The sequence below is a fragment of the Protopterus annectens genome, chromosome 4.part0 (assembly GCF_019279795.1).
Source record: "Protopterus annectens isolate FY-2018-M chromosome 4.part0, PAN1.0, whole genome shotgun sequence".
NCBI lineage: Eukaryota > Metazoa > Chordata > Ceratodontiformes > Protopteridae > Protopterus > Protopterus annectens.
Genome location: NC_056733.1, coordinates 902,663,070 through 902,675,205, shown reverse-complemented (window position 1 = coordinate 902,675,205; position 12,136 = coordinate 902,663,070). Strand labels below are relative to the sequence as shown.

At 43.3% G+C, this 12,136-nt stretch overlaps 1 protein-coding gene across 1 annotated transcript in view; it reads left to right on the top strand.

Moving 5' to 3' along the window:
• Nucleotides 1-12,136, top strand: part of DEPDC5 (DEP domain containing 5, GATOR1 subcomplex subunit) — a 2,513,958-nt gene that overhangs the window by 2,415,100 nt on the left and 86,722 nt on the right. The window contains exon 40 of the mRNA XM_044068865.1: nt 6,775-6,946. Coding sequence (XP_043924800.1) covers nt 6,775-6,946 — 172 coding nt within the window. The remainder of the gene's footprint in view (nt 1-6,774; nt 6,947-12,136) is intronic.

The following is a 12,136-nucleotide window of genomic DNA, read 5'->3' as shown; positions in this document are numbered from 1 at the left end:
TCAACAATTGGTTAAGCTTCTGGTGTCATTCAAAGGGGACCCAGTATCTGTCTGCCTGGGATGACATGATTAACAAACCACGATGCTTTGCCAGAGATGGTCTGCACCTGTCACCCCTGGGATTCAGGTTACTGGCTAAACCTCTTGCCACCCCTATAGTCCCTTTTTTAGGCAAGGTTCAAAGGACAAAACCACCACTGTAACAGATACAAGCATGCAAAATTTGAAGGTAATGCTATTCAATGCTAGAAGTCTAAACCCCAAATTGCATTATCTCAAGGCACTCCTAAAAATGGAGAACATCGATATCTGTGCAGTAACTGAGACCTGGTTCAAGACTCCAGAGAGCACCCCTGCAATACCAGGCTACAACTCTTACCACACGTTTCGGCCACCAAACCAAGACCGAAACACTAAAGGTAGAGGAGTGTCCATATTCACCAATGCATCTGAAATTCTCCAGGTGCAACTAACACTAGGTAAGACTGCAATCCAAATTGTAGCTTGCTACAGATCCCCCGCCATGCCCCAAGATTCTCACTACACCTTTCTAAACATACTGGAAAATATTTAGATACAACCAAACACCCTAATACTGGGTGATTTCAACTACCCTGCCATTAACTGGGAAAACTACTCGGGTACCAACACCTTTTCCCAACGGTTCTTGGAATTCATAAATTCCAACGCCTTGGATCAACTAATCCATTGTCCCACCAGGGGCTCCAATATCCTAGACCTGGTCATTACCAACATGGGAGATAGCTTCACACCAGTGGTCACCCCCTCATTGGTCAGGTCTGACCATAAGCATATCACCCTTGACATCCCCATCCCACCCCCCCCCCCCAGTAAGGAAACCTCTGTAAAAAACTTCTTCAAAGCCAACTTCATGCTACTTAAGTTAGAAGTGACAAACTTCATGGTACCCATGCAGATGGGAGCTGAAAGTTCGACTGCTGAATCCTACACTAAGGCACTGTACGAGCACATCCACTCGTGCATGAATCATGCCATCCCAAATAGAACCAAAACGCTCTCCTCCAAAAAAAAGGAAGCCAATCTGGTGGTCCCCTGCCATAAACAAACTATACAACAGAAGGAAGAAACTGTTGCAGAAAAGAGGACAATCCCAGGATGCAAAAAACTCCCTTACCAGCCTTAGTAAGAAGCTGAGATCCCTCATAAAATCCTCCAAAGCTAGTTACGAAAGTAAAATTGCCAAAGATTCCAAAGACAACCACAAGGCATTCTATAGTTATGTCAAGAATCTAAATGGCAATGCTCAGATCTGCTCTGAGCTACAGCAGAATGGCATTAAATGTACTGATCCCAAGGATATTGCCAATGTCCTGGCAGATCGATTTAGTGCCAACTTCATCCCCTAAAGGGCCCATCTCAATACCAAAAGATTGCCAAATTCCGGTAATCATGGCCACACAGGTAGAAACCGCACTCTCCAAAGCTAAGAATACAGCATCCATGGGACCGGATGACATCCCGGGCTGTGTACTACATGAACTACAAAATGAAGTGGCACCTCACCTAAGTGTCATGTTTAATCATAGCCTCACCTCAGGCTTCATGCCCACTGAGTGGCGCACAGCTACAGTTATCCCACTCCACAAGGGGGGATCCACCTTGGATCCCGGGAACTACTGTCCCATCAGTCAGATGAGCCTGATCTGCAAGGGCATGGAACGCATTATCATGGAACTTATAAATAAAGACATTGGCAACCTTCAAACACTGGACCCCACCCAGTTTAGGTTCGTGAAGGACCGATCTTGTCTCCTGAACCTGATTGACTTCTTCGAATCAGTCTCCAGAGCTGTGGACGTAGGTAAGGCGGTCCATACAGCCTATATGGACCTCGCCAAGGCCTTTGACACCATCCCCAACTCTGGAATCCTAGATAAACTTACTAAGCTGGGCATAAATCCCTACATCACTTGATGGGTTGCCAACTGGCTTACTGACAGAACCCAGACTGTAAAAGTAGCTGACTCCAAATCCAGCTCCAGACAAGTGACAAGTGGAGTACATCAGGGTTCAGTCCCGGGACCGCTCTTGTTTGGCATCTACTGCTCTGAAGTACAGGCCAACACTAAGGGACTCTGGCTAATAAAGTTCGCAGATGACTGCAAACTGGGAGCCATTATTGAATCCCCAAATGATGTGGATATTCTACAAAAGGGCCTTACAGAAACAGATGCTTGGTGCCAGAGCCATGGGCTCAAGATTAATGCCAAGAACTGTATAGTTATCCCCTTTGGGAAAAGCCATGTACCCATGAATTACCACATAGGTGGCAGTACACTAAACACCGAAAGTGTGATGAGAGACTTAGGGACACAGGTGGACAGTGGTCTCACCTTCGATAACCACATCACCACAACAGTAAGGAAATCCTTCTATGTGGCACACCTCATCACTAAGGGCTTTTCATCCAGAAAAAAAGGAGGTTATTGTTCCACTGTACTCATCTCTCATTAGACCCATTATAGAGTACAACGCCCCATTTGGTATGTACCTCACAAGACATCTGCAACAGCTGGAAAGGCCTCAGAAATACCTCACTAAAAGAATCACAGCCCTAAAGCAGATGCCCTATGCTGACCGTCTAAAAAACCTCCAGCTATACTCTGTGGCATATCGTCTACTCAGAGGCAGTCTCTGCTTAACATACAAGGCCATGTCAAACCCTGAGCTGTTGGACATGCTCCACTTAAAGAAATCCCAATCCGTCAGAGCCACACGCTCTAGGGATCCAAACCTTGTCATCACAGTGAACAAAACATGCTGGAGGGATAGGTTCCTGACCCAGAGACTCCCCATACTCTGGAATAGACTGCCCATATATGTTCATAGGTTCATAGGTAGGTACTAAGCTATTGGCCCTAGGGCCTATATAAGCCTAGCCAAACTGTGCCCTGGCTTTTTCCACCCAAGAAAATTATTTTCCTGTGCCCCTGTCAAGCAGAGCCACAGAAGTGATCCCCGGGGTGAATTTCCTATCTCCCATCCAATCATCAAGATTTTTCTTAAAGAGTGCTAATGAGGAGCTTTGTTTGATATAGATAGGTAGTTTGTTCCAGAGTATGGGAAGTCTCTGAGACAGGAATCTATCCCTCCAGCATGTTCTGTTTGTTGTGGTGACAAGGTTTAGGTCCCTAGAGCGTTTAGCTCGGAGGGATTGGGATTTCTTTACTTGGAGTATGTCCAACAGCTCTGGGTTTGACATAGCTTTGTATGTTACGCAGAGATCGCCTCTGAGCAGGCGATATGCGACAGAGTAAAGCTGGAGTTTTTTGAGACGGTCTGCGTAGGGCATCTGTTTGAGGCCGGTAATCCTCTTTGTGAGGTATTTCTGTGGCCTTTCCAGTTGTTGTAGATGTCTTGTGAGGTACATACCAAAAGGGGCTTTGTACTCTATAATGGGTCTAATGAGTGATGAGTAGAGGGGAAAATGACCTCTTTTTTCCTGGATGAGAAACCTTTTGTGATGAGGTGTGCCACGTGGAAGGATTTCCTGACTACTGTGGCAATGTGATTCTCAAAGGAGAGACTACTGTCCACATTTGTCCCAAGGTCTCTTATCACACTTTCGGTGTTAAGTAGACTACCGCCTATGTGATAGTTCATGGGTACAGAGTTTTTACCAAAAGGGATGAGAATTCACTTTTTTGCATTGAACTTGAGGTCATGACTTTGACACCAGGCATCTGTCTCAGTGAAGCCCTTTTGTAGGATGTCCACATCGTTAGGAGATTTGATTATGGCTCCTAGTTTGCAGTAATCTGCGAACTTTGTTAGCCAAAGACCTTCTGTGTTAGCCTGTACTTCAGAGAAGTAGATACCAAACAGGAGAGGACCTAAGACTGAACCCTGTGGTACACCACTTGTCACTGGTTTGAAGATGGATTTAGAGTCTGCTACTTTCACAGTGTGGGTTCGGTCAGTGAGCCAGTTGGCAACCCATCTTTTGACATAGGCATTTATACCTAGTTTAGTGAGTTTGTGTATAATTCCGGAGTGGGGGATGGTGTCGAAAGCCTTGGCGAGATCTAGATAGGCTATGTGTACCACCTTACCCTCATCTACAGCTTTGGTGACCGCTTCAAAGAAGTCTATCAGGTTTAGGAGACATGATCTGCCTTTTACAAACCCAAACTGAGTAGGGTCCAGAGTTTGGAGATTACCAATGTCATTGTTTATAAGTTCCATGATGATGCGCTCCATAGCCTTGCAGACCAGGCTCATCAGGCTAATGGGGCGGTAGTTCCTGGGGTCCATGGTGACTCCCCCTTTGTGGAGTGGGATAACTGTTGCTGTGCGCCATTCAGTGGGCACAAAGCCTGAGGTGAGGCTATGATTGAACATGGTACTTAGGTGGGGTGCCATTTCATTCTGTAGTTCATGTAGAACGCAGCCTGGTATGTTGTCAGGTCCCATGGATCCTGTGTTCTTGGCTTTAGAGTGTATGTTTTTTACCTGTGCAACCGTGATTACAGGTACTTTGCATTCTTCCGGTATAGAGATGGGCCCTTTAGGGGCTGAGAGAGGGATAAAGTTAGCACTGAACCTATCTGCCAGGATGTTGGCAATATCAGTTGGGTCTGTATATTTAGTGCCATTGTGCTGTAACTCAGAGCAGATCTGAGTGTTGCCATAGAGATTCTTGACATAGCTATAGAATGCTTTGTGGTTGTCTTTAGAATCAGTGGCGATTTTGTTTTCGTAACTAGCTTTGGAGGATTTTATGAGGGATCTCAGCTTCTTACTGAGGCTGACCAGGGAGTTCCTCCAATCATGGGATTTTACTCTTTCTTTCTTCTGTTGTAGAGTTTGTTTATAGCAGGGGACCACCAGATTGGCTTCCTTTTTTGGGGGGATAGCATCTTGGTTTTGTTAGGGATTGCATGATCCATGCACTCGTGTAAGTGCTTATAAAGTGCAATTGTATAGGATGTCAAGCAGAGTGCCTCCTTGGCCCTTTTTAAAAGGAACCTTGACAATTGGATGGGAGACAGGAAATTCACCCCTGGGATCATATCAGTCGCCCTGCTAGACAGGGGTCCAGGGAAGTAAATATTGTGGAAGAAATATCCGGGGAATTGTTTGGCTAGGCTTGTATAGACCCTAGGGCTGATAGCCTAGTACCAACCTATGAACCATGTAGGTTCTTAAAACAGAGAATGTAGTTAGTGGTGGTATTATATACCCAGCAGTGATTTGAGGGGGACAGAATGAAAGTTGGCCTGAAGGGTGTACATGAGCAAAGCCTGATGTCTGTTAGAAGTATCTTTAGCTGAGCTTTTCTGTTAGAAGTATCTTTAGCTGAGCTTTGGAAGAGTTTTCATTCTGAATTTTTTTAGTGATAAGGAGATGAGCTTCCATGTTTTGGAAGTGCAGTTTAAATACAGAGTCACTAGCCCTATTGTAGTACTTGGTTATTGTGAAAAGAGTTTTTATTTTTAGATCATAAAGTTCTTTCCTGGGAGGGGGTGTATGATCGAATATTTTGAATGAGTGTGCAGTTTTCAGGCTTCTAGATGAACTTATGAATTGTAGTAATCTGAAGTAGTGGTAGTTGGTTTCAAAGTTCTAACCATCTTGCTTCCTTTATGGATGGGAAGTGATGAGTTCTATAATGGTGATTAACAGAACACTTGTAGGTTTTATTATAATATTACTATATTATTGAGAGTTTGGAACTGCCAGTGGAAATATTGGTGGTTGGGATCCAGAGCCATGTTTTTCAGTAAGAAGTAGTTAGCCAGACATATTGGGTTACTTACAGTCAAGGTACGACCTGAGAGACATTTGCCAGATCCTTTTTTCTTACATCCCAGAGACTTTCATGGTTGTTGAAGACTTTGTTTTATGTTCCAGAGACTTTGCATTTATATTAACAAGGCACTGTCTACAAAATGCACATGCCATTACTGTCGGCTTATTGTTCAGAAGGCACAAACATAAAGAACTCCCACGTCTTGCTAGTGCAAAACCTTGCAAAAAATACTTATTTGCTCTACTTTGATTTCATAACTTACTGTTCATCAGAGCGAGGCCTGACAAGAGAGATAGAAATGCAATTGTTACCACTCATCAGTGCAAAACCTGTTGTGAGGGAGAGACCTTTAGTTAACCTCTGTGCTTTGGATTCTGTAAGAACTGTTACTAGAGAAGTATTGTACGGTGCTGTCTAGTCTGTCAGTTTCCTTTATGTTAGCACCTTTCAGACAGAGTCACAGAACTGTTTGTGAAGCCTCCAAAGGGTTGCTGCATAATAATACAAGTTGTTTTGAGCAAAGCATTTTTATTTTCTGTCAGTGTATTTTCACTTTCAGTTTTGTCAAAGCTTGCCTGTTTGTAAGCTTTATCAAATAAAAGCATTTTTCTAATGAAACCTGTGATGGCTACTTCTTATACCTATTAGAGAACCAAACTGCTTTTGCAGTTTGAAAGTGTAATTGTATGAAACGGTGAACATTTCACCCGTTCCGCTGTGTAGCAATGTGAATTAAAAACCGTGAGCAGCCCAGCCTCCCCACTGTGTAATTATATGGAAACAGTAAGCATCTTGCCCATTCCACTGAACAAATGCATAGAAACCATTTCCTAATCAGATTTTTCAGATGTCTGTCTTGTCTTTCACTTTTCTTCTTGTCTGTGCATTTTCCCCATATGTGACTACATGTGATTTCTGAAGTAATAATGAATTTTGGGTAAGTTATTCCTTTAATTATTTCCTTTTCTTTTGCTTTCTAGGTCCAAGGATGGCACCGAAAAGCTACATCCTGTGGATTCTTGTTGGTTCCAGTCCTGGAGGGTCCATTTGCTCTGCCAAGTTACTTATATGGAGACCCACTGCGAGCTCAGCTGTTCATCCCACTTAACATCAGTTGCTTGCTGAAAGAAGGCAGTGAACACCTATTTGATGGTAAGCATGGCTTGAGACTGAAGATGATCCTGACAAAGAGGATCATAGGCCTTAAACACTTATCCTATATGGACAGACTCAAAAAACTTCAACTATTCTCTGTCTCATATCACCTACTTAGAGGCGATCTTTGCTTGACTTTCAAAGTCATGTCTGATCCAGCTCTGTTAGAAATGCTACATCTAAAGAAATCCCAATCCCTCCACACTATATGTTCCAGAGACCTCAACCTCATAACCTCATTACCACAATAAACAGAACATGCTGGAGGGACAGGTTTGTAACGCAGAGACTGCCCTTGCTATGGAATAGACTTCCCATACATGTCAGAGCACCTCACTGGCTCTGGTCAAGAGAAATCTTGATGACTGGATGGGAACATTTAAAATTCACCCCGGAGATCACTTCAATGGCTCTACTCAACAAAGGCACTGGAAACTAAGGTTGAGTGGCACTATGCCAGGGTAATCCTATTGGCTAGGCTTGTAAAGGTTCCAGGGCCATTAGCCTAGTACAAACCTATGAACCTCTGAATGCACGCTGGAGTTTTAGTACAGCTCACTGACTAACCAGTAAGTGTAAACAACAGAGCATGTACTATAAATCTTGTTACTGAGTATGCCAGTGTAGGAGATATTTATTACTTGAGGCATGCAGGAGTAAATGGCATGCGTAATCTGAGACCAGGTGAGGAATTTCATCAGTGGTGTAGGATGATGGAGGGAAGCCCCCACTGGTAAGCACTAAAACAACAGAACTAATACAAGTTTTTAACAGGCTGGCAGGACCACACACTGCAGTTATAGCTGTGGTATGTTGTTACACAGAAGTGAAGTTTAAAGAGCGAGTTTTGTAATAGTCACAGCCAAAGTTCTTCATTCTTTTGAACAACTCTCCATGAGGAAGGATTTACTGGAGTTATGTGAATAATTCCTCTTGGACTATCTCCTGACATTAGTGGAGGCAGACATTAACGGATTTCATAGGACAGTAAAGGATTTCAGAGGGAGTAAGAATTCCATAAATTTTAACAACTCCAGACATCAATTCTCCCCCTTTTGACTCTGGCACCATTGTCTTTGGTCTCAGACAAGGGAGAAGACTTCAAGAAAAGTTACGTTTCTGTCATATGATCAAGGCCATTCCTGTCTTTTACTCTGTGCTCTGTGAAGACATCACTGTGGTTATTAATACTTTTCACCTTTACTTCTCCACTATCTTGAGTTCCATGTCGCCTCCTGCCCTCTCAGACTGAGTCTGATTTGCTGGCCCTCCATTTTGTGGGTGACACAGTAAAGACCCTCTCTCTTTCCATCATTGTTTATTCTTTATATCCTTCTAGTGACAGGCACTGTCAGATTGATTTGCATTGACAGTAAAGTGTGTCAAATTAACACAACAGGCACATTGTCAAATTATCCATCAGAAAAGTTTGAAATGTAGCAAACCCTTGTTGAATAATTCTTTGATGTCTTCAAGAAGTGTTTCATTGGGACCCCACTGTTGTATGATTATTAAAAGCTTTATCCCAGTCAGTAGCTAAGTTCTTCATAGGTAAGTACTAGACTAGCTGCCTTTGTGGGCCATTTTAAGCCTAGCCAAATTTCCTAGGCAATAATCAAACCCTGCACCTCTTGCCTGTGCACTAAACACCGTAACCGTTATGCCACCACCCAACTTTCAATAGCGTAGAGAGCTCTGAGAGTGGTGTCGAGGGATAAAGCCCTGCCTATGGCCCAGGCAGCTCAGGCGTGATTAGAGGCTCAGACATTTGATGGTGAAGCAGTGGGGGATGGACATGCCCATCCTTGTTGGGAGAGGTACATCTGAGCTGGTCTTAGCTACTGCCATACCTCTCAACTGTCCCTGATTTTGACTCAGATTTTAGCTCTGTTCCTCCTAAAACTGGTGACTTTTGCAGAAAAGGTGGTGAATTACACTTAATAAATAATGACAGTATTAAGAGTTTTGTACTCCTTTTTCTTCTGAAAATGCATATTGTTTCATGTTCTTATTCTGTCAGTGTCTCAAGTTAACAGTACTAATATTTTAAAACTGTCCCTGATTACTTCTGGATTTGTCCCTGATTGGTTGAGAGCAATGGCTACTGCTCCCTGATACAATTCCCATTGGAGGCAGGGATGTAATCATACAGATGTGTGCTAGTGCAAATAATGACCAAGTAGGTGATCTTGGAAAGTTAGAGAATGCCTGAGGAGTAGAGAAAAAGTGTTTTGGTACCAATTTTTAAGAATAAGGGTGATGTGCAGAGCTGTAGTAACTACAGAGGGATAAAACTGATCAGGCACAGCATGAAGTTATGGGAAAGAGTACTGGAAGCTAGGTTAAGAAGGGAGGTGATGATTAGTGATCAGCAGTATGGTTTCATGCCAGGAAAGAGCACTACAGATGTGATGTTTGCTCTGAGGGTGTTGATGGAGAAGTCTAGAGAAGGTCAGAAGGAGCTGCATTGTGTCTTTGTGGGCTTAGAGAAAGTATATGACAAGGTGCCTAGAGAGGAGTTGTGGTATTGTATGAGGAAGTCGGGAGTGGCAGAGAAGTATATAAGAGTGGTACAGGATATGTACGAGGGTAGTGTGATAGTGGTGAGGTCTGCGGTGGGAGTGACAGATGCGTTTAAGGTGGAGGTGGGGTTACATCAAGGATCAGCTCTGAGCCCTTTCTTATTTATAATGGTGATGGACAGGTTGACAGACGAGATCAGACAGGAGTCCCCGTGGACTATGATGTTTGCAGATGACATTGTGATCTGTAGTGAGAGTAGAGAACAGGTGGAGGAGACCCTGGAGAGATGGAGATATGCTCTAGAGAGAAGAGGAATGAAGGTCAGCAGGACTAAGACAGAATATATGTGTGAGAATGATAGGGGGGATAGAGGATAGAGGAATGGTGAGGATGTAGGGAGTAGAGATGGTGAAGGTGGATGAGTTTAAATACTTGAGCTCAACAGTTCAGAGTAATGGTGAATGTGGAAGAGAGGTGAAGAAGAGAGTGCAGGCAGGATGGAGTGGGTGGAGAAGAGTGTCAGGAGTGACACTCTTTTGTGATTTGTGACAGACTGGTACTACTAAGAGTGAAAAGGAAGGTCTACAAGAGGGTAGTGGGGCCACCTATGTTATATGGGTTGGAGATGGTGGCATTGACAAAAAGGCAAGAGTCAGAGCTGGACGTGGCAGAGCTAAAGATGTTAAGGTTTGCACTGGGTGTGATGAGGGTGGACAGGATTAGGAATCAATATATTAGAGGGTCAGCTCAGGTTGGACGGTTTGGAGACAAAGACAGAGAGTTGAGATTGCGTTGGTTTGGACATGTGCTGAGGAGGAATGATGGGCATATTGGGAAAAGGATGGAGCTGCCAGGTTAGAGGAAAAGAGGAAGGCCTAAGGTAAGGTTTATGGATGTGATGACAGAGGACATGCAGGTGGTTGGTGTGAAAGAGCAAAATGCAGAAGACAGGAAGAAATTAAAACAGATGATCTGCTGTGGCAATCCCTAACGGGAACAGCTGAAAGCAAAAAGAGAGAGAGTTGATGATAGCCCTTGATGGTAGTGAGTGTGGGAATGCACTGTTAAAGGTACAGAGAGGCATATGTGGACCCTGTGGTGACCTTGATAGCCCTTGATGGTAGTGAGTGTGGAAATGCACTGTTAAAGGTACAGAGAGGCATATGTGGTCCCTGTGGTGACCTTGATAGCCCTTGATGGTAGTGAGTGTGGGAATGCACTGTTAAAGGTATAGAGAGGCATATGTAGTCCCTGTGGTGACCTTAATAGCCCTTGATGGTAGTGAGTGTGGGAATGCACTGTTAAAGGTACAGAGAGGCATATGTGGTCCCTGTGGTGACCTTGATAGCCCTTGATGGTAGTGAGTGTGGGAATGCAGCAAGACTGTTAAAGGTACAGAGAGGCATATGTGGTCCCTGTGGTGACCTTGATAGCTCTTGATGGTAGTGAGTGTGGGAATGCACTGTTAAAGGTACAGAGAGGCATATGTGTTCCCTGTGGTGACCTTGATAGCCCTTGATGGTAGTGAGTGTGGGAATGCACTGTTAAAGGTACAGAGAGGCATATGTGGTCCCTGTGGTGACCTTGATAGCCCTTGATGGTAGTGAGTGTGGGAATGCACTGTTAAAGGTACAGAGAGGCATATGTGGTCCCTGTGGTGACCTCGGATGCCAGTGATGATGATGATAACCTATCAATTCCAACTATATTTCTAATGGAGATTTACCCTGTCTGACACCCGAAGGATAAAGACACTTTTCATGTAAGGTAGGATTCATTTTTTGCTAGATGTCTCACTTGTTTTAGTTTTAATTTTCAGCCATTCTGCCATTTCATGGACCTCTGGGGAACTAAAACTAATTTATAAATATATACATATGTAACCTGTGATGGGGCATACAGCTGAAACCATCCAATAAGAACCCCGCTCCTACTTGATAATTTAATTTTATGCTCGAGATCCTTTCCATTTTTATTGCTTACTGTACAGTAGACAGTGTTTCTTTTGTTTTTAGAATTTAGATTAACTCTTGGAATTTCTGAGCTACAGGAATTTTGATGTGATTCTGATTTTCAGTGATCCAGATGACAGGATCAAACCTTTGCAAAAAAAAAAAAAAAAAAAATCTAGGATCTTACTTTGAGAGACTGTTTCATTGAGTTGAGATTTGGGTACTATTTGTAGGGATCATCTGGAGTCAGTTATGTGTTGGACTTGAAGTTGGTTGAATGGTTCACATAACATGACATCTTATGTTATGGCAACTGTAGTACTGAATGGATTGTGTATTTGGCTACCTGTTCATGTTTGGCGTTTTATGTAGGACAAACGTCCAGGTCATTGAGGCTTCAGATTTCCGAGCACCTCAGTCAGATCAGGAATAGGAGAGCCACAAATGCTTTGTATAAGCACACTTCAATTCACAAAACGGCCAAGTTCACATTTACGGTTATTGATAAGGTCCAGGGCCAATGTTACTCTAAAGTTGGTTGGCATACTTTACTAAAGAATAAAGAATCAGGTTGGATTATACGGCTGGGGGCTTTGTTTAAACCTGGCCTCAATGAGTTGTCATAGTTTTTAACCAACCAATGATATTCTTGAATGCTAATGATGTTCTTGATTTAAGGGTCTGTTAATTTTTGCTGTTATTAAGCACTGAG